The 23,193-nt window shown below is 45.3% G+C and overlaps 1 protein-coding gene across 1 annotated transcript in view; it reads right to left on the bottom strand.

Moving 5' to 3' along the window:
- LOC126273383 (glutamate receptor 1-like) overlaps nucleotides 1–23,193 on the bottom strand; it is a 161,336-nt gene that overhangs the window by 38,849 nt on the left and 99,294 nt on the right. The window contains exons 3-4 of the mRNA XM_049976936.1: nucleotides 12,485–12,655; nucleotides 4,304–4,527 (exon numbers count right to left, since the gene is read on the bottom strand). Coding sequence (XP_049832893.1) covers nucleotides 4,304–4,527; nucleotides 12,485–12,655 — 395 coding nt within the window. The remainder of the gene's footprint in view (nucleotides 1–4,303; nucleotides 4,528–12,484; nucleotides 12,656–23,193) is intronic.

Below are 23,193 nucleotides of genomic sequence, written 5' to 3'. Positions count from 1 at the left end.
GTTTAGATATAAGATGTTTTGTAGGTCGTCAGCCCTAGGTATAAGTGGATGATTGATGTACAGGAACTATAAATGTTAAATAGCTGTTTGAGTAAATCTTTAATAGAAATTTTTTTTAGAAAACTAAAAGTTTGTCATGAATGAAAAAATTTAGTTTCCTCAGGAGGTGTGTGGCGTCGCAACTAGTGCGAGCGCACAGTTTTCTATCAAATATTTACTGTGAAATGTAGACAGACTGTAAAGTAGCCATCAGATTAGCATATGTGCTGTAGCGGGCAGATTACCGGTGTCCGTTCGTCTGACGTCACGACCATATGGCATGTCTGTACCGTGAGAATGTAAGACCTGTGCGCTAACTAGCCGCGTGTATAACGTGGAACTTTCATCTTTAATAACTTCTAACTGAGGAACCTGAGGAAATTAAAAGTTAATATACTAGTTTCTGTTATGAATAAAAATAAGTCATCCAAATTTGAGCTTTGAAACCTGCATATTTTGGAAATTAGAAAAATCTTACAGAAAACGCAAATTTCTACAATTTTCGAGTCTAAATAAATACCATTATGTATAGATCACCTTCAGTGACCATCCAACTATGAAACAAAATCACCTTCCGTGCTTTTGTATTTATTTTGAGAATTTTACTTTTAGAAATTCACCTATAACTTTGTTAAAACCATAAATGTTTTGAATTTTTGTGAACAGTTATTTTATATGAGTAGGTGAGAGTGAATGAGTGTGCCTGAGTGAATGAAAGAGGGACATTCGCCATTCTTTGCAAGTGTATAAAATCTAGGTTGGAACTCGCAAGTGTTCAGACGATGTAACCGTGGGAACAGAGTCGCCAGTGGTTCCCCATCTTAGTGAATGTCGGATGTCCAAGAGTGTATGGTATTGTACAAGTAGCCAGAACGTTCGCGAGTATTTAAATAATTTCTGGAAATAAAGTAAAGTCTAGTTTTCCTTTCGGTTTGTTAAATTATACAGTAAATTTTGTGTAACAAGAAATCATGACGTAAATGATTCAGAAGTCATGATTGGTGCGTGCTAGATTTTGGCGCGAGGCGCACCCAAAGAGTTAATTCTGATTGGCTGTGTGATGTGTGAGCCAATGAGATGCGAGGACGGTTAGCAGACTAGGAGAGTGAGTCGCGAGTGGATGAGGGGTCGCGAAGGAACTGTGATCGAGAAGAGACATGCTTGATGTGTCCTCGCGAATAATGTGTAAAATGAAGTCATAAAACGGCTTCATCGGTTCGGTACTGTGCGATTTGAGACTGGAAGAGTCCAGTAACGCGTAGTGTGAGTTTGAGCGAGTTGTGACTTTTCGTTCCGCGAAAGACGCGAGTAACTTTAATAATTAAAAGCGTGGCGGTACTTCGTAAACTTTTACTAAGTGCTTATGGCGAGCATTAACGTTAAAAAACGAACTATTATTGAACATCGACTGCAAACGTGTATGTTAGAAAATCGTCTGTGTTGCAGTTAAGTAAATTCCGTAACTTTGAAAGCTAATTCTGGCGGGGTTTGAGTGTGGATGGAATTGTGAACTGAACTTTCTTCAAACGTAGATTAGCGGGCTGATGATCAGGCTTAAAGACAATAAAGAGCTTAAATAGAATTACCAACTTCGCGTTCTCGTTTGAGTAAACAATTACTACCATTCCAATAACTCAATTTATTTAGGAAGATTGCTCATAGATTGTATTTCAGCAAACATGTATCGCGGCCTCCGGTGAGCGGCTATTAAATTGCAGTTTCTTCAACACTGCTTTTCTGCAATTTTTCCAGTAGCTGCTATCAGGAGAGGCGAGTGCAGCAACTACCTAAGAAACGAGGTAGGTGGATTTTCTTTCAGGGAAAGGAAACTGCGCGATAAGAGCCTGACCCGTCGCAACCAGCGACTTGCAGCAGCCGCACTAGGGAATCACCGTCCGATACGTAGTCTGTTGTTAACACTATAACACACACGGCTGCGTTTAGAGTGGCCACGTGACCGAGAAGCGTGGACTGCTGTTGAGTGGCGTCGTACTGTTTTGAGCAATGAGTAGTGGTTTAGCAATAACCCCTACGACTATCGTTGGTGACTATGGTTGCGACCTGGTAATATGTCCCGTTCGCCTACTGTTTTGGAGAGGTACATCAGCATGGTGTCGCGAACTATCGAGCATGAATTCAGGTTATGGCTGGTAATGGTTGAAGGGACTCTGATGGCGCAACGGCACGTCGCAGACACCCTACATTCTCATGTAACAGTATCATCGTGTCATTTTTCGACAGGACAATTGCCCACACATGGCACGTATCTAAATAAACCATCTGTGTGCTGTTGAGGTACTCGCGAGGCCAGCAGAATCCCTACATCGGTCCTCAAATGGTTCAAATGGCTCTTAGCACTATGGGACTTAACATCTGTGGTCATCAGTCCCCTAGAACTTAGAACTACTTAAACCTAACTAACCTAAGGACATCACACACATCCATGCCCGAGGCAGGATTCGAACCTGCGACCGTAGCAGCCGCTCGGTTCCGGACTGAAGCGCCTAGAACCGCTTGGTCCTCAACAGAACATGTGTTGGTTCAGCTGGGACATCAGCTCTGTCCCAGCACCACTGTCCAGGATATCAGGGAAGAGTTATAACTGTTGTGGGCCTTATTGCCTCAGGAGAGGACACCACGGCTTTATGACATCCTTCCCAACAGAATTAGTGGATGCATTAGGCCAAAGGTGATGCGCCATCATACCGATAACTAGCACCCCATTTCTCTGCGCAGGGTGGTGGAAGCTATCCGCTTGCGAATACAGGTGGGTGTGCGTTTTCTTCCTGTATACCCCGTGGCCCAGGGTGCCATCCGCTCTTCTTTTGACCATGACGTCGAGGAATGGTAATCTTCCCTCTGCTTCGGTCTCCATAGTGAATTTGATGTTCGGATGTATGGAGTTCAGGTGAGTAAGAAAGTCTAGCGGCTTGTCCCTTCCATGGGGCCAGATCACGAATGTGTCATCAACATAACGTAGAAAACAAGTAGGTTTCCATTTGGATGACGCTAAAGCTTCCTCCTTGAAGCGCTAAAAACACTGGTGCACAGGGCGCGCACCATCTCTGACGCAGAGAGTCTACCCCAAAAGCTGGAACACCTCAAAACTGTATTCCGGGAAAACAGGTACTCGGAATGGCAGATCAGACGGGCTCTCCGCCCACCTCTATAGTACAGCGTGTCGAGACGGAAGAAGTCACGGAGAAAGTTATAGCCACTGCCTGTAAACCATATACTGGAGCACTATCGGGGAAAATAGGACGAATATTCAGGAAACACCTAGTAGGAACTGTCTTTTGCCCACCAAATAAAACGCGAGAATTATTGGGAAGTGTCAAAGACGATCTCGGTTTGCGGAAGGCCGGCATATACCAGATTCCGTGTCAATGTGGGAAGACTCATATTGGACAGATAGTGCGCACCATCGAAGATCGTTGCCGAGAACATCAGAGGCACACGCGGCTTGGTTACCCCAACAAGTCGGCGGTCGCAGAGCACTTTTTGTCCGAAAACCACGAAATGGATCACCAGCATAACAGGGTCCTGAGACAGACATGTAAATACTAGGACAGCGTCGTTAGAGAGGCTAGGGAAATTCGTACCAGGGACGGACTCGTCAACCGAGATTGCGGCTACAACCTCAGCAGGTCATGGGAACTATCATTGAGCTCAGCAAAGGAAACGAACGGGCGACTAGGACGGACGAGTCAATTACACCGACGCCACTACAGTCGCCGACGCCAGCGTCCCACCGACCGCTGATGCGCGGGCGCGGACCGCGGAGAGAACGCCTCGCGAGGGGAGGGGATTTAAGACGGCCGCCCGCCCTCAGGAGCTCAGTTCGTCAGCGCACCTGACGATGGCGACATGTCTTATCGCCGAAATATTGTGCCCGTTGGACACTATGGACCGGCAGTACACCCGTGCACTGTTCGAGTAATAAATACGCCAGGAGAAACTGAAGAGTCACGTTAGTTGTAAATAAGGTGGAAAACACTAACGCTAGACAAAGCGATAGACGAATTTACTTCCACATCTCCCTAAGCTGGCTTCTCCGACCTCAGGCTTCTTACGTCAAATTGTTCAGTGGAACATTCTCTATGTCCTCTACACTTTATCGCGCTCTTACCGAAACGACCTGTATAGCGTTAGGTAAGTGCAGTTCCTATTTGTCAAGTGAAAAAGATAAATATATGTGCTCGTCGTAAGTTTAAATGCAGATTTAAGCCACATATCTTCATTTATCCAAATGTTATGCCCTTACCTTGCATAAGGAATATTCCCATGACCTGCAGGAAATCGCTGTATGTTCCCTTGCCATCTCCTTCATTCTCGGAAGCTTGTCCAAACTTCCTTTGCATTCTGAGCACCAACCAAGTAGTGACTACCAACGTCATGGTGCACAGCCAGAGGCGACTCTCGAAAGGTCGTAGAAAGTGGTCCCATGTGAACTCTTGCTCATTCGGTTGCTGTATGTACACGTTATACCTGCAGACAAAATAATAGAAGTGTGGGCTTCGAAGTACATTTTCTAAGCTAATAACACTAGCACAAACTAGCGTGCGAGCAAGTTAAATCAGAACTAGATAAGTTGTAGCGTATGGGACTTATATCCCCAGTATCTACATCTACATCCATACTCCACAAACCACCTGACGGTGTGTGGCAGAGGGTACCCTTAGTACCTTTATCGGTTCTCCCTTCTATTCCAGTCTCTTATTGTTCGTGGAAAGAAGGATTGTCGGTATGTTTCTGTGTGGGCTCTAATCTCTTTGATTTTATCCTCATGGTCTCTTCGCGAGATATACGTAGGAGGGAGCAATATACTGCTTGACTCTTCGGTGAAGGAATGTTTTCGAAACTTTAACAAAAGCCCGTACCGAGCTACTGAGCGTCTCTCCTGCAGAGTCTTCCACTGGAGTTTATCTATCATCTCCGTAACGCTTTCGCGATTACTAAATGATCCTGTAACGAAGCGCGCTGCTCTCCGTTGGATCTTCTCTATCTCTTCTATCAACCCTATCTGGTATGGATCCCACACTGCTGAGCAGTATTCAAGTAGTGGGCGAACAAGCGTACTGTAACCTACTTCCTTTGGTTTCGGATTGCATTTCCTTAGGATTCTTCCAATGAATCTCAGTCTGGCATCTGCTTTACCGACGATCAACTTTATATAATCATTCCATTTTAAATTACTCCTAATGCGTACTCCCAGATAATTTATGGAATTAACTGCTTCCAGTCGCTGACCTGCTATATTGTAGCTAAATGATAAGGGATCTATCTTTCTATGTATTCGCAGCACATTACACTTGTCTACATTGAGATTCAACTGCCATTCCGTGCACCATGCGTCAATTCGCTGTAGATCCTCCTGCATTTCAGTACAATTTTCCATTGTTACAACCTCTCGATACACCACAGCATCATCTGCAAAAAGCCTCAGTGAACTTCCGATGTCATCCACAAGATCATTTATGTATATTGTGAATAGCAAGGGTCCTATGACACTACCCAGCGGCACACCTGAAATCACTCTTACTTCGGAAGACTTCTCTCCATTGAGAATGACATGCTGCGTTCTGTTATCTAGGAACTCTTCAATCCAAACACACAATTGGTCTGATAGTCCATAAGCTCTTATTTTGTTCATTAAACCACTGTGGGGAACTGTATCGAACGCCTTGTGGAAGTCAAGAAACACGGCATCTACCTGTGAGCCAGTGTCTATGGCCCTCTGAGTCTCGTGGACGAATAGCGCGAGCTGGGTTTCACACGACCGTCTTTTTCGAAACCCATGCTGATTCCTACAGAGTAGATTTCTAGTCTGCAGAAAAGTCATTATACTCGAACATAATACGTGTTCCAAAATTCTACAACTGATCGACGTTAGAGATATAGGTTTATAGTTCTGCACGTCTGTTCGACGTCCCTTCTTGAAAACGGGGATGACCTGTGCCCTTTTCCAATTCTTGGGAACGTTACGCTCTTCTAGAGACCTACGGTACACCGCTGCAAGAAGGGGGGCAAGTTCCTTCGCGTACTCTGTGTAAAATCGAACTGTTATCCCATCAGGTCCAGCGGCCTTTCCTCTTTTGAGCGATTTTAATTATTTCTCTATCCCTCTGTCGTCTATTTCGATATCTACCATTTTGTCATATGTACGACAATCTAGAGATGGGACTACAGTGCAGTCGTCCTCTGTGAAACAGCTTTGGAAAAAGACATTTAGTATTTCGACCTTTAGTCTGTCATCCTCTATTTCAGTACCATTTTGGTCAAAGAGTGTCTGGACATTTTGTTTTGATCCACCTACCACTTTGACATATGACCAGAATTTCTTAGGATTTTCTGCCAAGTCAGCACATAGAACTTTACTTTCGAATTCATTGAACGCCTCTCGCATATCCCTCCTCACACTACATTTCGCTTCGCGTAATTTTTGTTTTTCTGCAAGGCTTTGGCTATGTTTATGTTTGCTGTGAAGTACCCTTTGCTTCCGCAGCAGTTTTCTAACTCGGTTGTTGTACCACGGTGGCTCTTTTCCATCTCTTACGATCTTGCTTGGCACATCCGTATCTAACGCATATTGTACGATGGTTTTGAACCTTGTCCACTGATCCTCAACACTATCTGTACTTGAGACAAAACTTTTGTGTTGAGCCGTCAGATACTCTGTAATCTGCTTTTTGTCAAGACACTGTCCATTCCGTTCAACTGCTCTTCCAAGTCCTTTGCCGTCTCTGACAGAATTACAATGTCATCGGCGAACCTCAAAGTTTTTACTTTTTCTCCATGAATTTTAATACCTACTCCAAATTTTTCTTTTGTTTCCTTTACTGCTTGCTCAACATACAGATTGAATAACATCGGGGAGAGGCTACAACCCTGTCTCACTTCTTTCCCAACCACTGCTTCCCTTTCATGCCCCTCGACTCTTATGACTGCCATCTGGTTTCTGTACAAATTGTAAATAGCCTTTCGCTCCCTGTATTTTACCCCTGCCACCTTTAGAATTTGAAAAAGAGTATTCCAGTCAACATTGTCAAAAGCTTTCTCTAAGTCTACAAATGCTAGAAACGTAGGTTTGCCTTTTCTTAATCTTTCTTCTAAGATAAGTCGTAAGGTCAGTATTGCCTCACGTGTTCCAACATTTCTACGGAATCCAAACTGATCCTCCCCGAGGTCCGCATCTACCAGTTTTTCCATTCGTCTGTAAAGAATTCGCGTTAGTATTTTGCAGCTGTGACTTATTAAACTGATAGTTGCGTTAACTGTTTCAAATAGTTCGGGTCTGTTTGTCACCAGAAGGTCTAATATGTTATCGCCACGAGTCGGTTCTCTGTTTAACTGCTCAGGGTAGTTTTCAGATAAAGCACTTAAAAAAATTCGCTGGATTCTTTGTCCCTGCCACCCGTTATGAACGTGTGAGTCTCCCAGTCTATATCCGGCAAATTAAAATCTCCACCCAGAACTATATCTACTCGAAATATTTTCCAAATTATCCTTCAGGTGCTCAGCCACAACAGCTGCTGAGCCCGGGGGCCTATAGAGACATCCAATTACCGTGTCTGAGCCTGTTTTAAGCGTGACCTTCACCCAAAATCATTGCTCATTTCGGATCTCCGTCAATTTCCTTCGATACTATTGCACTATGATCTAGACAGTGGTCGTACTTAAGAAACCTAATGGATCACTTCGAATTTGTAGTGATTTTAAGTCTATCTTTAATGCTCAACCAAATATTGCTTTGTATCCACTTCCTACGCCAGAGGAATTATTGGCAAAATTGGCTGGAGGCCATTATTTTTCAAAGACAGATCTTTTTTTTCAAAGACAGATCTTTTTTTTTTCAAAGACAGATCTCGCTGAGAACTATTTTCAGTTACCTATCGATGATCAGACAAAACAGTTTTTAGTGATTATTACGTCATTTGACTCATACATTATAACAAGTTGTCATTTGGATTTGCAAGTGCTCCCGTGATATTTCAGAGATACCTTGAGAAACTCATCCAAGGTACCGAAACTGTGTTAATTACTTATATGACTTGCTAATTACTGGGTCCATGAGAGATACACAGCACATGCGCAACTTACAGATGTTGTATGAGCAGCAAAAAGCCCGTCATCTGCATTGTAGCTTCGACAAATGTATTTTCTTTGAGCCGAGTGTCAAGTACTCGGGGCATACATTAAGTAAAGATGAGCTCACACCCACAAAGTATAATTTGGATGCAGTCACTAACTTACCAGATCCTAAAGATCTCCAAAAGCTTCAGTTGTTTTTCGGTAAGGTAAATTATTATGGAAAGAGTATTTCCAATGCGACCCAGATTTTCTACCCACTTAATGAATTACATAAAAGAGTTGCTCGGATTGCATGGTCAGAGGTGTGACAGAAGGCTGTCTTGCATCTTAACAAGTACCTTAGGTCGGCCGCTTTTTAGTAATCTTCCATCCAAACAAACATTTAACGATTGTCACTGATGCATCAGATTGTGACATCGATGTCACGGTGTCAACAAATACGCCGCCGGCACAGAACAGCCAGTTACAGTTGCATCCAATATATTGAATATGGCGCACAGGAACTATTCGCAAACTGCGAAAGAAGCTCTGGCTACCAAATACGGCGTCACGAAGTTTCATGTGTATCTCTGTGGTACTGAGGTTCACCAATCACAAATCCCTGATTTCACTTTTCCATCTCCATTCGAAACTTCCAAATAGGATGGCGCAGCAAATTTCAGTGGTGGGTGTTGTTCCTAAGGAATTAAACCTATGAGATCCAGCACTCCAACCCCGACAAATTTTCCCACTTGCTGTGTAGCCCAGATACAGAGATTGATAGGCATAGAGTTCTGTACTTTGCCTTACGTGCAAATCAGTGATACATCTTAACAAATTTTCGATTACGGCGGGCGAAGTAACAGCACAAATAGATTGTAATCCACTACTCCACAGGGTGTTGGCTGCTACGTGCCGGGGTTGTCCAGAGAATTTGCCTAAGAACACTGACCCGGTATGGCGCAACTATTTTTTCTTGCGGCACAGATTTAAAGTCTCTGTGGGTGTGATCTTATTAGGTAGAGATGAATTTCAATGCCGGGTGGTGTTTCCTCCCACACGCTGCCCCCGCATACTGAAGCTCCTTCACGAGTCTCTCTCCAATAGAGAATGTTTAGAGCAATATAGGCAGGGTCCACCCAGCTCGGGTTTTTGACGATCTAACGCGCCAATTGCACACAGTTTGGCATGATACCCTCTGGTGGACATTCAACAACTATCAGTAAATCCCAATCCGAATAACTTCGTGCGTAGGGGTCAGAGATGGATCAACGGGTTCTTGAGTTCCTCATTTTGTGAAGCTCTTTTTCTCGAGTAAATCATCAAGTTTTTTAGGAAATTGTAATCATTTGTTTGTCTGTACATGTACGTTACATCTACTGATTTCCGTCCCATTCGGATAATCCTTTTGTTGTGTGTCCGTTTTTTTGTGTCGGAGTGTATTATAGCCGAATGATGGTTACTTTCTGGATAGTTACTACATACAGAGTGGTCCATTCATCATGACCGGGCCAAACATCTCACGAAATAAGCGTTAAACGAAAAAACTACAAAGAACTAAACTTGTCTGGCTTGAAGGGGGAAAACATATGGCGTTATGGTTGGCCTGCTAGATAGCGCTGCCATAGGTCAAACGGGTATCAACTGCGTTTTTTAAAATAGGAAACCCCATTTTTATTACATATTCGTGTAGTACGTAAAAAAATATGAATGTTTTAGTTGGACCACTTTTTCGCTTTGTGATAGATGACGCTGTAATAGACAGAAAAATATGGCTCACAATTTTGGACGAACATTTGGTAACAGGTAAAAATACAGAACATAGTTACGTTTGAACATTTTATTTCGGTTGTTCCAATGTGATACGTGTACCTTTGTGGACTTATCATTTCAGAGAACGCATGCTGTTACTCGTACAGCGTAATTACCTGTAAATTCCACAATGATGCAATAAAGCCTCAAAATGATGTTCGTCAACCTCAATGCATTTGGCAATACATGTAAGGACATTCCTCTCAACAGCGAGTAGTTCGCCTTCCGTAATGTTCGCACATGCATTGACAATGGGCTGACGCATGTTGTCAGGCGTTGTCGGTAGATCACGATAGGAAATATCCTTCAACTTTCCCCACGGAAAGAAATCCAGGGACTTCAGATACAGTGAACGTGCGGGCCACGGTATGGTGCTTCGACGGCCAATCCACCTTTCATGAAATATGCTATTCAATACCGCTTCAGCCGCCGCGAGCTATGTGACGGACATCCATCATGTTGGAAGTACATCGCCATTCTGTCATGCAGTGAAACATCTTGTAGTAACGTCGTTAGAACATTACGTAGGAAATCAGCATACATTGCACCATTTAGATAGCCATCGATAAAATGGGGGCCAATTATCCTTCCTCCGATAATGCCGCACCATACATTAACCCGCCAAGGTCGCTAATGTTCCACTTGTCGCAGCCATAGTGGATTTTGCGTTGCCCAATAGTGCATATTATGCCGGTTTAAGTTACCGCTGTTGGTGAATTGAATTGAAGAGTTCCAAGATAACAGAACGCAGCATGTCATTCTCAATGAAGAGGTCTTCCGAAGTAAGAGTGATTTCAGGTGTGCCGCAGGGGACTGTCATAGGACCGTTGCTATTCACAATATACATAAATGACCTGGTGGATGACATCGGAAGTTCACTGAGGCTTTTTTGCGGATGATGCCGTGTATATCGAGAGGTTGTATCAGTGGAAAATTGTACTGAAATGCAGGAGGATCTGCAGCGAATTGACGCATGGTGCAGGGAATGGCAATTGAATCTCAATGTAGACAAGTGTAATGTGCTGCGAATACACAGAAAGAAAGATCCCATTTCATTTAGCTACAATATAGCAGGTCAGCAACTGGAAGCAGTTAATTCCATAAATTATCTGGGAGTACGCATTACGAGTGATTTAAAATGGAACGATCATATAAAGTTGATCGTCGGTAAAGCAGATGCCAGACTGAGATTCACTGGAAGAATCCTAAGGAAATGCAATCCGAAAACAAAGGAAGTAGGTTACAGTACGCTTGTTCGCCCACTGCTTGAATACTGCTCAGCAGTGTGGGATCCGTACCAGATATGGTTGATAGAAGAGATAGAGAAGATCCAACGGAGAACAGCGCGCTTCGTTACAGGATCATTTAGTAACCGCGAAAGCGTTACGGAGATGACAGATAAACTCCAGTGGAAGCCCCTGCAGGGGAGATGCTCAGTAGCTTGGTACGGGGTTTGTTGAAGTTTCGAGAACATACCTTCACCGAGGAGTCGAGCAGCATATTGCGGAGTATGGATGTAGATGTAGATTAATGACGCTTCGTCGCTAAATAGAACGCGTGCAAGACATATGTCATCGTCCCGTAATTTCTCTTGTGCCCAGTGGCAGAACTGTACACGACGTTCAAAGCCGTCGCCATGCAATTCCTGGTGCATAGAAATATGGTACGGGTGCAATCGATGTTGATGTAGCATTCTCAACACCGTCGTTTCTGAGATTCCCGATTCTCGCGCAATTTGTCTGCTACTGATGTGCGGATTAGCCGAAACAGCAGCTAAAACACCTACTTGGGCATCATCATTTGCTTCAGGTCGTGGTTGACGTTTCACATGTAGCTCAACACTTTCTGTTTCCTTAAATAAAGTAACTATCTGGCGAACGGTCCAGACGCTTGGATGATGTAGTCCAGGATACCGAGCAGCATACATAGCACACGCCCATTGGGCATTTTGATCACAATAGCCATACATCAACACGATATCGACCTTTTCCGCAATTGGTAAATGGTCCATTTTAACACGGGTAATGTATCACGTAGCAAATACCGTCCGCACTGGCGGAATGTTACGTGATACCACGTACTTATACGTTTGTGACTATTACAGCGCCATCTTTCACAAAGCGAAGAAAGTGGTCCAACTAAAACATTCATATTTCTTTACGTACTACACAAATATGTAATAAAAAATGGGGGTTCCTATTTATAAAAACGCAGTTGATATCCGTTTGACCTATTGCAGCACCATCTAGCGGGCCAACCATAGCGCCATCTGGTTTCCCCCTTCAAGCTAGACGAGTTTCATTCTTTGTAGTTTTTTCGTTTCACGCTTATTTCGTGAGGTATTTGGCTCGGTCGCTATCAATGGACCTCCTTGGATAAATACTCTACACACAAATTATGTTTTACTCTCGAGGGACCCCACGGCCAACTAAATAAATTTTTTCGCTTTCATTATATGGAGAATTTATGCCAAGTGGTGTTATGGATGATACGAAGTTGGCAGTGAAGCGGCTGTTTAAGCCAAGGAGAACTTGTCTTCCCTGGAGGAAGGACGGCCACTGACCCTGAGAAGACGAGGGGCAGGGAGAAGTCGACGACGCGGTGGCGCTCGGGCGTCATCATGACGAAGGCGACGGCCACCTCGACGCGCCCCGACAGCAGCCGCCCCACGAGGCCGTTCCAGCTGCCGCCGCGGCTGCGGAAACCCCAGCCCGCGCTCTGCTCGAACCGGTACCTGCCACACACAAACACTGCACTACAGGTCGCAGCGTGAAGGCGGGCTCCACACGGCCTGGGGCCATGTGAGCTGAAAGCTCTGCTTCATGGAACGATTCAATACACAGGGCGGGCAAACATACGGCAACACCGAAAATACAACACATTACCGTGCCATATACGGCGCTCGGAAACCTCTCTCATTCAAAAAGATTGCAGTCGTCTCTGAACGGACAAACACAGGTCCTGTATGGTTTTCAAGAGTATCTTACACTACTGGCCATTAAAACTGCTACACGACGAAGATGACGCTCTACAGACGCGAAATTTAACCGACAGGAAGAAGACGCTGTGATATGCAAATGATTAGCTTCTCAGAGTATTCACGGTGGCGACACCTACAACGTGCTGACATGAGGAAAGTTTCCAACCAATTTCTCATACACGGCAGTTGACTGTCGTTGCCTGGTGAAACGTTGTTGTGATGCCTCGTGTAAGGAGGAGAAATGCGTACCATCACGTTTCCAACTTTGATAAAGGTCGGATTGTAGCCTATCGCGATTGCGGTTTATCGTATCGCGACATTGCTGCTCGCGTTGGTCGAGATCCAATGTCTGTTGGCAGAATATGGAATCGGTAGGTTCAGGAGGGTAATACGGAACGCTGTGCTGCATCCCAACGGCCTCGTATCACTAGCAGTCGAGATGACTGGCATCTTATCCGCATAGCTGTAACAGATCGTGCAGCCACGTCTCGACCCCTGAGTCAACAGATGGGGACGTTTGCAAGACAACAATCATCTGCACGAACAGTTCGATGACGTTTACAGCAGCATGGACTATCAGCTCGGAGACCATGGCTGCAGTGAGCCTAGACTCTGCATCACAGACAGGAGCGCCTGCGATGGTGTACTCATCGACGAACCTGGGTGCACAAATGGCAAAACGTCCTTTTTCGGATGAATCCAGGTTCTGTTTACAGCATCATGATGGTCGTATCCGTGTTTGGCGACATCGCGGTGAACGTTCATTGGAAGCGTGTATTCGTCATCGCCATACTGGCGTATCATTCGGCGTGGTGGTATAGGGTGCCATTGGTTACACGTCTGGGTCACCTCTTGTTTGCATTGACGGCACTTTGAACAGTGGACGCTACATTTCAGATGTGTTACGACCCGTGGCTCTACCCTTCATTCGATCCCTGCGAAACCCTACATTTAAGCAGGATAATGCACGGCCGCATGTTGCAAGTCCAGCACGGGGCTTTCTGGATACAGAAAATGTTCGACTGCTGCCCTGGCCAGCACATTCTCCAGATCTCCCACCAATTGAAAATGTCTGGTCAATAGTGGCCGAGCAACTGGCAATACGCCATTCACTACTGTTGATGAACTGTGGTATCGTGTTGAAGCTGCATGGGCAGCTGTACCTGTACACCCCATCCAAGCTCTGTTTGACTCAATGCCCAGGCGTTTCAAGGCCGTTATTACGGCCAGAGGTGGTTGTTCTGGGTGCTGATTTCTCAGGATCTATGCACCCAAATTGCGTGAAAATCACCTGTCAGTTCTAGTATAATATATTTGTCCAATGAATACCTGTTTATGATCTGCATTTTTTCTTAGTGCAGCAATTTTAATGGCCAGTAGTGTATATCACTTTTTCTCCTTATAGTGACAGTTTCATTAGGTGCATAGCAACGAGGCACTCTCCTCTGGAAAGTCGGCCGTTAAGGCTCAGTAATATTCACATTGGTGACTCTGGAGGCCAGGGGAGATCCTCGAGCTCACTAAACTAGTCCTAGATAATGTGAGCTGTGTGAACAGCGTTCTGTGGTCTTGTAACACTGCATTACCATTGTAGAACAAGAAGTTTACCGTGGATGGATGTGATACTCCAAAATGGTCACTTAACACTGGACAGTAACGCAGATTACCAGCTGAAGAAGTACGAATCTGGAATTCGGTTACAATAATTACAGGTCTTTTGTTTGTAACTGATAAACAGTATTTTACTGAAAATAATCTCCACTACTATTTGCACATTTCTCTCATCTCTCCGGCAGGCTATGAATGCCACAAAAAAAGGTGCTTATTTTGAAGTGAACCAGTCGGCGAGCCATTTTCGTTCATTTTCATACTAAGTGAAGCGTTGTTCAGCGAGAGCGTGCCCCAGTGATGCGAAATGGAAGGAGACAAGCCTCGAGAATAAGCCGCTGCCCTAGTATCTCCCAACTGAATGTCTCGATCGTTCCCCTGGCCCGTTTTGCTGTGTGTGATGGGGCGTTATCATGGAGCAATATTACTTTGTGTTGGCTTTTCCCATACTTCGTCGTTTTTCACGTAATGCTCGATTCAGATCGATTATTTTCTGTTGGCAGCGATCAGTGTTGACGACTCCAAATGATTCAAATGGCTCTGAGCGCTATGCAACTTAACTTCTGAGGTCATCAGTCACCTAGAACTTAGAACTAATTAAACCTAACTAACCTAAGGACGTCACACACATACATGCCCGAGGTAGGATTCGAACCTGCAACCGTAGCGGTCGCTCGGCTCCGGACTGTAGCGCCTAGAACCACTCGGCCACTCCTGGTTAACAGCTTCACCAGGTTTTAGCCGCTCATAATAGATGACACCCTTCTGATCCCACCAAACACAGAGCATTGTCTTCTTTCCAAAGCGATTTGGTCTTGAAGTGAATGTTGATTGTTAGCCTGGATTCACCTATGCTTTATGAGGCTCAGGATTCTCAGAATATAGCCGTTTTTCATCACCTGTCACTATTCGATGGAGAAACGACTATCTTTTGTATCTGGCGAGCAGCATTTCACAAGTGCTCTTTAGAATTGTTTGCTGTCTTTCATTCGGTTCATGCGGAATCCATTTTACCACTGTCTGCACCTTCCGCATACCTTTCAACCGAAGAGACATGGCTTTCTGCGTCACCTTCAATAGTTTCGCGAGTTCCTGTTGAGTTTGAGTACCGCCTCCATTCAATAAAGCCTACAATTCATTGTCTTCGAACTTCTTCAGTGGTTGCCCGCGCTCATCGTTTCACATTTCAAACTCGCCACTTTTGAATTTTTTGAACTACCCGAAACATTGTTTTCCCAAGAGCATGTTCGCCGAAAGCTTTGACACGTATTCGATTTGATTCTGCAGCATTTTTCTTCAAATGATAACAGAACACCAGTGCTGTGTGCAAATCGTAGTTCGTAGGCACAAAACTCGACATGTTTACGTATTTGAAACAGATACCAATGTATGGAACTTGGGTTACTGTGTGTTGACATTCGTCGTCAGCCGTTACAGAAAGCAGATGGTGCTGCAAAATCATATGGCTCCATGGGACTTCTGAGGTCATCAGTCCCCTAGACTTAGAATTACTTAAACGTAACTAATCTAAGGACATCACACACATCCATGCCCAAGGCAGGATTCGAACCTGCGACCGTAGCGTTTCTGGACCGAAGCTCCTAGTACCGCTCGGTCACAGCAGCCGGCTAGATGGTGTGTTCCACACACGGCCAGAAGTTAGAAATAGAGTCATTTCATCAAATGACATTCATCGACTGCTTCATAGTCCAGGCATTATGGCTTCAGCACCTTGTTTTTTTTTAATTGATCTTATTTTGTTCTATATTGTTTGTTGAATTTGTTCATGCGGACGTCCGATGACACTCGTTCAGGTTGTTCGTTGAACTGTTCTCTCAATTTTTTGTTACAGAGGGTAGCTAAACCCTCTGACCGAACACGCTGAGCTACCGTGCCGGCTTCTGTTAGGGGAATTTGAATCACTGACGAGTGAATTTTGTATCCCAGCTCAACTATTTTATTCTATCGCTTGCGCCTTGTCCCGCAATTACGCAGGGTCAGCCTTGGTTAACCGTATTTGGTATGTTAACTTAAGGGGTGGCCGGATGTCCTTCCTACCGCCACCCCTATACCCCAGGACGGAACTAGTGTACCCCAGCTGTCTGCGTCGAATGTAGATCGGGAAATAGTGTGAATGTGTTTCAAATGTTTGTGAGTTGGGTAACTGAGGCGGGACGTGGGGACCAGACCGATATTCACCTAGTAGGATGTGGAAAACCGCCTAAAAACCACATCCAGGCTGGCCGGTACACCGGCCGCCGTCGTTAACCCGCCAGGCGGATTCGATCCGGAGCCGGCGCGCCTACCCGAGTACAGGAAGCAGCGCGTTAGCGCTCTCGGCTATCCTGGCAGGCTGTATCCCAACTCAACCTGCAATGAAGAACTTATGGAGCTCCCTTCGCGTTGTTTTCTGCTGACAATGTTCGCGAGTGCGACATTCAGTTCTGCAGTGCTTCAGCAGCTATCGTCCTTTTATTTATCGCCACAGTCCTCTTCGCTGAGCTTTGTCACAGTCACTCAAACTACACTTTCGCTAGCGTTGTGACTTTGTATGATAGGTTACCTCTTGAAACACCAAACACATCGGCCGTCTTGGTTACGGAAGCGCCCACCATTCGAACACTAACAATTTACCCACGCTCGAATTAACTGAGTTCCGACATACAGCACTCATAACTACACAGAACACTGTTTTGACCCGACCGACATTTGCAACATGTTGAGGATATTGCACTGGTGCCATTCGTGGTCAAATACAACAGTGCAACCACCGTACTGGGTAGCATTTGCATTTACTCGTACGTTGAAATATGCACTTGTCGCAGTGTTTCCGTATTTTTGTATGTGTTTCTCTGAAAGTAAACATTGATATTTTAAACACCGGAGTAGAAGACAAAAATCACAGAAATGAGTTACAATAATATGTGCAGTAAATAATAATTTATAGCGTAATTCTCTAATGAAATGCATTGCATCCCTATATATTAATTTGTGAAGTGTGCTAAAGGAAGATTCTCAACTTAGATCTATAAATTTTGGATTTATGACAACGCAAATTGCGTCATTGTGTTCTGTGGCAATTGCGGGTTGGGCCGCGCTTGGTAGCCGTGCGGTCTAGGACGCCTTGCCACGGTTCGCGCAGCTCCCCCCGTCGGAGGTTCGAGTCCTCCTCTGGGCATGGACGTGTATGTTGTCCTTAGCGTAAGTTATTTTAAGTTAGATTAAGTAGTGTGTAAGCCTAGGGACCGATGACCTCAGCAGTATGGTCCCACAGAACTTACCATAAATTTCTAAAATTTTCCAATTGCGGTTTGGGGGTGGCACGAATCACCAGCTATGCTTACCCAGATAGACGAACATATGAGGGCAGCTCACGTTGTAGGGCGCACAATAGCTTGCTTACTCACCGTCACTTATCGTAACAAAATTGCTGATATATAAGTGGAGTCACAGGTACCTGCTAGTATTTCATAAATTCCTGTTCCCATGGAGGAAAGGTAATACTACGGAAAATCCAGCATTGTTGACTTGCGCTGTCCCATTCTGTAAATACTGTCTTCCGTTCTGTTGTGTGGCTATAACTGATTTACTGCCTTTCTGTTACATGTTTGTTGTTTGTGACCTTCACCCAGTGTTTTTTTCTACACCTGGCTGGAACAACTGTTGTAGACTCGATCTCTGGTGTTGCAGTAAAGGAGACAGGGAGATCCACAAGTAAGTTATAATTCATTCATTTATCTGGAGACAGGGAAAGAAGTTACAGACATGGCGAGTCACCTAGCATTACCGCTGGATATATTTCGTAAACCACATCAAATACTGACGAATCGATTCCACAGACCGAACGTGAGGAGAGGGGCTAGTGTAACTGGTTAATACAAACCATAAAAAAATGCACAGAAGTATGTTTTTTAACACAAACCTACGTTTTTTTAAAATGGAACCCCGTTAGGTTTGGTAGCACATCTGAACATATAAACAAATACGCAATCAGTGCCGTTTGTTGCATTGTAAAATGTTAATTACATCCGGAGATATTGTAACCTCAAGTTGACGCTTGAGTACCACTCCTCCGCTGTTCGATCGTGTGTATCGGAGAGCACCGAATTACGTAGGGATCCAAATGGAACGGTGATGGACCTTAGGTACAGAAGAGACTGGAACAGCACATCACGTCCACACGCTAACACCTTTTTATTGGTCTTTTTCACTGACGCAAATGTACATTACCATGAGCGGTGAGGTACACGTACACACGTGGTTTCCGTTTTCAATTCCGGAGTGGAATAGAGTGTGTCCCGACATGTCCGGCCAATAGATGTTCAATGTGGTGGCCATCATTTCCTGCACACAATTGCAATCTCTGGCGTAACGAATGTCGTACACGCCGCAGTGCATCTGGTGTAATGTCGCCGCAGGCTGCCACAATACGTTGTTTCATATCCTCTGGGGTTGTAGGCACATCACGGTAAACATTCTCCTTTAGCGTATCCCACAGAAAGAAGTCCAGAGGAGTAAGATCAGGAGAACGGGCTGGCCAATTTATGTGTCCTCCACGTCCTATGAAACGCCCATCAAACATCCTGTCAAGGGTCAGCCTAGTGTTAATTGCGGAATGTGCAGGTGCACCATCATGCTGACACCACGTACGTCGACGCGTTTCCAGTAGGACATTTTCGAGCAACGTTGGCAGATCATTCTGTAGAATCGCGATGTATGTTGCAGCTGTTTGTTACAACACGCAACTGAACGTCGGAGGTTTCAAGCGCCAACTTTAGGTTACAATATCTCCGGATGTAATTAACATTTTACAATGCAACAAACATCACTGATTACCTATTTGTTTATATGTTCAGATGTGCTAACAAAACTAACGTGGTTCCATTAAAAAAACGTAGGTTTGTGTTAAAAAACATACTTCCGTGCATTTTTGTATGGTTTGTATTAACCAATTACACTAGCCCCTCTCCTCACGTTCGGTCTGTGGAATCGGTTCGTCAGTATTTGATGTAGTTTACGAAATATATCCAGCGGTAACGTTAGGTGACTCACCGTGTATATATACACTCCTGGAAATTGAAATAAGAACACCGTGAATTCATTGTCCCAGGAAGGGGAAAATTTATTGACACATTCCTGGGGCCAGATACATCACACTGACAGAACCACAGGCACATAGACACAGGCAACAGAGCATGCACAATGTCGGCACTAGTACAGTGTATATCCACCTTTCGCAGCAATGCAGGCTGCTATTCTCCCATGGAGACGATCGTGGAGATGCTGGATGTAGTCCTGTGGAACGGCTTGCCATGCCATTTCCACCTGGCGCCTCAGTTGGACCAGCGTTCGTGCTGGACGTGCAGACCAGAGTGAGACGACGCTTCATCCAGTCCCAAAGATGCTCAATGGGGGACAAATTCGGAGATCTTGCTGGCCAAGGTAGTTGACTTACACCTTCTAGAGCACGTTGGGTGGCACGGGATACATGCGGACGTGCATTGTCCTGTTGGAACAGCAAGTTCCCTTGCCGGTCTAGGAATGGTAGAACGATGGGTTCGATGACGGTTTGGATGTACCGTGCACTATTCAGTGTCCCCTCGACGATCACCAGAGGTGTACGGCCAGTGTAGGAGATCGCTCCCCACACCACGATGCCGGGTGTTGGCCCTGTGTGCCTCGGTCGTATGCAGTCCTGATTGTGGCGCTCACCTGCACGGCGCCAAACACGCATACGACCATCATTGGCACCAAGGCAGAAGCGACTCTCATCGCTGAAGACGACACGTCTCCATTCGTCCCTCCATTCACGCCTGTCGCGACACCACTGGAGGCGGGCTGCACGATGTTGGGGCGTGAGCGGAAGACGGCCTAACGGTGTGCGGGACCGTAGCCCAGCTTCGTGGAGACGGTTGCGAATGGTCCTCGCCGATACCCCAGGAGCAACAGTGTCCCTAATTTGCTGGGAAGTGGCGGTGCGGTCCCCTACGGCACTGCGTAGGATCCTACGGTCTTGGCGTGCATCCGTGCGTCGCTGCGGTCCGGTCCCAGGTCGACGGGCACGTGCACCTTCCGCCGACCACTGGCGACAACATCGATGTACTGTGGAGACCTCACGCCCCACGTGTTGAGCAATTCGGCGGTACGTCCACCCGGCCTCCCGCATGCCCACTATACGCCCTCGCTCAAAGTCCGTCAACTGCACGTACGGTTCACGTCCACGCTGTCGCGGCATGCTACCAGTGTTAAAGACTGCGATGGAGCTCCGTATGCCACGGCAAACTGGCTGACACTGACGGCGGCGGTGCACAAATGCTGCGCAGCTAGCGCCATTCGACGGCCAACACCGCGGTTCCTGGTGTGTCCGCTGTGCCGTGCGTGTGATCATTGCTTGTACAGCCCTCTCGCAGTGTCCTGAGCAAGTATGGTGGGTCTGACACACCGGTGTCAATGTGTTCTTTTTTCCATTTCGAGGAGTGTATATATATCCTTTGCCCCGATTGTGGGCGAGAATGGTAAAATCAAGAGACAGAAGCAACTGCCCTCACATTCGCCGGAATGAGAATCAGAAAACAAAATTCATGAAGACAGCTGTTTGAGTTCAATTTGTAGGAGCATACGGTATGCCTAAAGGAATCTCGTTGAAAACCCTCTGCAGTCATCTTACGAACGTGGACCAACGAGGTACAACGCCAAGAAATCAACAGTATAATGCCGTGGCAAACCTGATAGAAAGATGTTTCTAAGGTATCAGTGAATTGGCCCACGTACACCGTTCGTAGAAACATACAAAGTGAGTAAAGCGCATCCTGCAATAAAAATCTGTCATCAATAGCTCAGTTCATGGCGCCTTAGGTTATCTGCCTGTCAAACTGATTCTAAATAGGACAATAATCATGCGCATTACAGAAGTGGCTAGATTACCGCCTCTCCCAGATACGAATCTGGAAAGAAATTAGAGATTGCACATGAAGTAAGGAAGTTTAGCGAAAGGAATAACGTGACTGAACAAAATCCTTGATTAAGGTAGGTGATTTAGTGCTGGTCCACCTACGGTCGGATTTGTCGAGAAGAAGCTCTACGTTTTATTTTTTTGTTTGATACCTCGTACAAAATTAGAAGGTCCTAGATGAGCACTCTTACATAGCATACCCTGTCACAGGTGCGGAAAGATGAATACAAAATAACATGCCCCCCCCCCCCCCCCAAGCCCTTCTTTGCCCCTCAGCCCATCCACCTGTCTTTTTCCTGTGAGAAACTAGAATTTAAGGAATAACCCCTAAGGCAATGAGAACTGTCATTTTTGTTTCGTTATGTCTCAGTGTGTAGTACATAAGTTTTGTTTTCTGGAAGTACTGCTTCCTGTGCAAGTAAGTACTTGTATGTTACCGAGCGAGGTGGCGCAGTGGTTAGCACACTGGACTCGCATTCGGGAGGACGACGGTTCAATCCCGCGTCCGGCCATCCTGATTTAGGTTTTCCGTGATTTCCATAAATCTCTCCAGGCAAATGCCGGGATGATTCCTTTGAAAGGGCACGGCCAACTTCCTTGCCCGTCCTTCCCCAATCCGATGAGACCGATAACCTCGCTGTCTGGTCTCGTCTCCCACAACAACCCAACCAACCCAACTTTTATGTTGTAACAAACTGTTTAAGTGTGGGAACTCTCGTTGTGGGAACTCAGTGGAAAGGGAAAGAAAATTCCTCTGTCAATGGACAGTCTCTGAAATAGCCAGGAGGGGCCCTTAGTTCATCATAGAGATGAAGATGGAGATAGGGACGCATGTCTTCAGGTGGGATTGATTTGGCAGCAGCGGAAACGGTAAAGGAACTGTTCCCCTTGCAGCGGAATGCTCTGTTCAGTTACTGCTCGTGCGTAGTGGGTTTGGGTTGGTGCACATCTCCCACAGAATACCACCCAGAGTCAGACTAGACCAAAGGATCGACCTGCAGCACTGATGTCCTCCCACAAAGCACGCGACCATAAATTCACCAAATAATCTGTCGATTTTAAGCATGAGCGCAAACAATTCTTGACAAACACAGAGGCCAATGACTTTGGAAGAAATAGTCCTTCCATGCATGTTCCCAGCTGTAAACATGCTGAGAAAGAAGTAGTTCAGGTTACCATCTAATATTGTGAAATATCTATTAAAAAAAGAAAAGGAGATCCGATAAAAAGACAATATTAAGATTGGAGAAGAATAAAAGGTGACAGATCGCGATATTAGCATAGCGCTAAACGAAAGCATGAGACTAAGGTCTTCGTCGATAAGCAAGGTGAAATCGAAATGACGGTATACTACTTTGTATAGCCGAACTCGGCATTAAAAGTAAAGACGGTACTCGAGGAGATAAATCCATGCGGCAAAGACAGCAAAGGACCTGGAAGAGCAGCTGAACGGAATGGACAATGTCTCGAAAGGAAGATATAAGATGAACATCAACAAAAGCAAAGCGAGTATAATGGAATGCAGTCGAATTAAATCGCGTGATGCTGAGGGTGTTAGATAAGGACATGAGACGCTTAAAGTAGTAAATGAGTTTTGAAATTTAGGGAGCAAAATAACTGATGACGATCGAAGGAGAGAGGATATGAAATGTAGACTAGCAATGACAAGGAAAGCGTTTCTGAAGAAGAGAAATTTGCTAACATCGAGTATAGATTTAAGTGTCAGAAAGTC

Source organism: Schistocerca gregaria, chromosome 5, assembly GCF_023897955.1.
Source record: "Schistocerca gregaria isolate iqSchGreg1 chromosome 5, iqSchGreg1.2, whole genome shotgun sequence".
Classification (NCBI taxonomy): Eukaryota; Metazoa; Arthropoda; class Insecta; order Orthoptera; family Acrididae; genus Schistocerca; species Schistocerca gregaria.
The sequence above is the reverse complement of the archived record's forward strand: the minus strand, read 5'-3'. Positions and strand labels throughout refer to the sequence as shown.